Source organism: Cajanus cajan, chromosome 5 (assembly GCF_000230855.2).
Source record: "Cajanus cajan strain Asha chromosome 5, NIPB_CcT2T_4, whole genome shotgun sequence".
NCBI lineage: Eukaryota > Viridiplantae > Streptophyta > Magnoliopsida > Fabales > Fabaceae > Cajanus > Cajanus cajan.
In genome coordinates, this window is record NC_138521.1 from 8893325 (window position 1) to 8896119 (window position 2795).

General features: G+C 34.6%; 1 protein-coding gene across 1 annotated transcript; it reads right to left on the reverse strand.

Moving 5' to 3' along the window:
- Window positions 1-1406: 1406 nt before the first annotated feature.
- On the reverse strand, window positions 1407-2312 carry LOC109805530 (auxin-responsive protein SAUR32). The gene has a single exon (XM_020367629.3). The coding sequence runs from the start codon at window positions 2085-2087 to the stop codon at window positions 1761-1763; it is 327 nt and encodes a 108-aa protein (XP_020223218.1). The 5' UTR covers window positions 2088-2312; the 3' UTR covers window positions 1407-1760.
- Between the last annotated feature and the right edge of the window lie 483 nt (window positions 2313-2795).

Genomic DNA, 2795 nt, shown 5'->3' on the forward strand with positions numbered 1-2795 from the left:
TTAATTAATCACTGTTGATTCTGAAATTCACTGTTTAAAACATGTATCTTATTAAAAAATATTGAATATTCAAGTTTTTATTACAAATTATAATGAAAGTAAATAATAGTAAAAAAAACAACTAAAAAAACATACATTAATAACAATTTAAATATATGTATCAACGTTCTGATTTCTAGTCAATTAGGAGTATACAAATACCATAAATAATAACATTAAATACAAGTCATTCATTCATTAATACTCTCCCTAAAATAACCTTATTTTTCTTTGGTTCATGGAATCCTTCGAGAGAGTTCTCATGGCTTCAATTAAATGCTAACAAAAACGTATTGAAGTCAATTAATGTACCCGATTTATGATTTTCCGTCCCCTGGTTTGATTCTTTTCGACCTGTGTGGATCAAGGATGAAAAATCATTCAAAAATTGAAGGCATAGTGGACCTCCATGTGGGGCTGGGTTTGTCTTCTAGTCTTCTATGTAGAATTAGTCAATATCACTACTTCACATACACTCACAACACGATAGCAGCCAAAGATGATATAGTGGAAAATAAAAAAAAAATAATTTAAAAACAAATATGATATTCCTTAAGCATAGCATAGCCTCAGATAAAATAATATGACTTAGAAAAATCTGCTCCCTGTTTGGATCTTTTTGTTTCAACTTCCAAGCTTGAAAGGGTGCAAACTACAAAGGTTGCAATTGAATTGAATTGAATGTGTGCCCTATGATGCACATAAAAATAACACTAGCGAACGTGGAAGTCATGCACCTACCCACTGACACTTTCTATCTGCACGGTACTTTGTCCTTCTCCTTCACCTACCCTATTCAATAGCACTAATAGAGGGAATTGAAGTAAAATCTAAACACTCTGCTCCTTCACTCATTCCTATGATATCTCAGTGATTCAGTTCATTTCAGATTTCAGACACAGAAATGGTCCACACACCCACCTCTTTGCTTAGCTCCAATTTTTCTTCATGCAAACTTCATTTTCTCCATCCTTGTTCATATGTAGACACATACAAGCCTCACAAAAAAAATTTAAAATAATAATAATAAACACCTAATTGGAATTAATGAAGTTCCGTACAAATGTTCACAATTGATTAGAAAGAAACTACAACCAGTACCCACAATTTCAATAATCAGAGCACAATTAAGAACCGCACCAGTAATTATTTTTCATAACCAAGAACATAATAGTTAACCCCATCAATTACAGTGAGATAGATACCAAACTGATCGTGGAGAATTAAGTGCCTCAAAAGAAAGGAAAAGAAACAAAATTTCGGCCCTACTTACCGTCAATTCCTTTCTTTTCAATTTCTCCTCTTTCTAAAAGAGTGGTGTACCAATTATTCCAGCGCGTGAAAAAAAATTCTCCACGAAAAGAAAAGAAAAGCAAAGCATCTCTTTTTTTCATTACGGCTCCTAACAATATAGAAAAAGTTAAGTACAATTGGAAGAAACAACATTCTGTTGTCCTTGCCATCACCTAACTAAGGCCTTTCCTTTCACATAAACCAAACACTAAAAAGAAAAAACCTAACAATCTAGGAATTTACATGAGAAAATCATAAATAAATAAAAAAAGGGTGGTGGTGGTGGATTCTAGCCCAAGACCAACTCTTTGTTTCATGGATTTAACCAAGGTTTTAATTTGCGACCACGATTTTATTGTAATTCCTGACATCATGGGAAATTGTGAACTACAAAATCGTGACCATAAAACCTTTGTTTGGATCGAAATTCAGAAGCCAAAGCAACCAACATGGTGGTGGTGGTGAAGGGACTTGTCCCTATCAATCAAGCCTCTAACGTTTCTGAATTCCTCGACATGGCAAGGGATTGTTATGGTACCCTTTTGGTCGAAACCGTACTCTTCCTCAGCCTCTTTGAGAAGCTGCATGAAGAGAGGGTGGTTGATGTACATGACAGGCACCACGAACCTTTCTTGCTCTTCTCCTTGACCCACTTTAATCGCCATGCACCCTTTTGGGACCCCTCTGAACTCTTGCTTCTGCTGGTTCCGGTGCTGCATATGGAAGCTCTTTGGACTCTTTTCCCCCATACCCATTTCTTTCTGCCGCTAAAAAAGAAAAAAAAAGGACCAAAGTTTGTGTTTTGAGAAAGAGAGAAAAAAAGGGTCACAGAAAAGACCAAGGTTCTGAGCCTGTAATCGCCCTGGTGAAACGGGTGAGAGAGGAGTAACTCAGAGATCTTGGATCGTTGGACATGGCTGATAGATATACAAGAGATGAGAAACTACTCATGCCATGCCCAAGAGTTAATAAAAACTCATATATAATAGGACAGCGTGAGAGAGAGTGATTTTTCCCCTGAATATGGGGTCTAGGTTGTAGACTTTTAGTGGCGCTCCATCTTGACCGTTTGATTGTTGAGGGTGCTCATGATCAACATCTCTTGTTAATCAATCGTGTCGCTATGCTCACACAGACCAGGAAAAGTTGGTTGGAATCTGATTTGTTGCCCCCTATGAGCAACGACACTTGTGATAATCACATCATATCTATCAGAAAAGAAACATCTTATAAATTTGGCAATAGATTCATTGATTAATCTATAAAAATATGTTAACATAAATATGGTTTATTTTTGTTAAGTATAAATATATTTTATACTAATTTTTAAAAAAATAGCCTATGTAATAACAATAATATTTGATCAATTCACAGTATAAAATTATTTTATATCAATAATACATATCAAACTCTTAATTTTATTAATAAATATTATTGTGTTCATTATTTTAAAATTACTCATT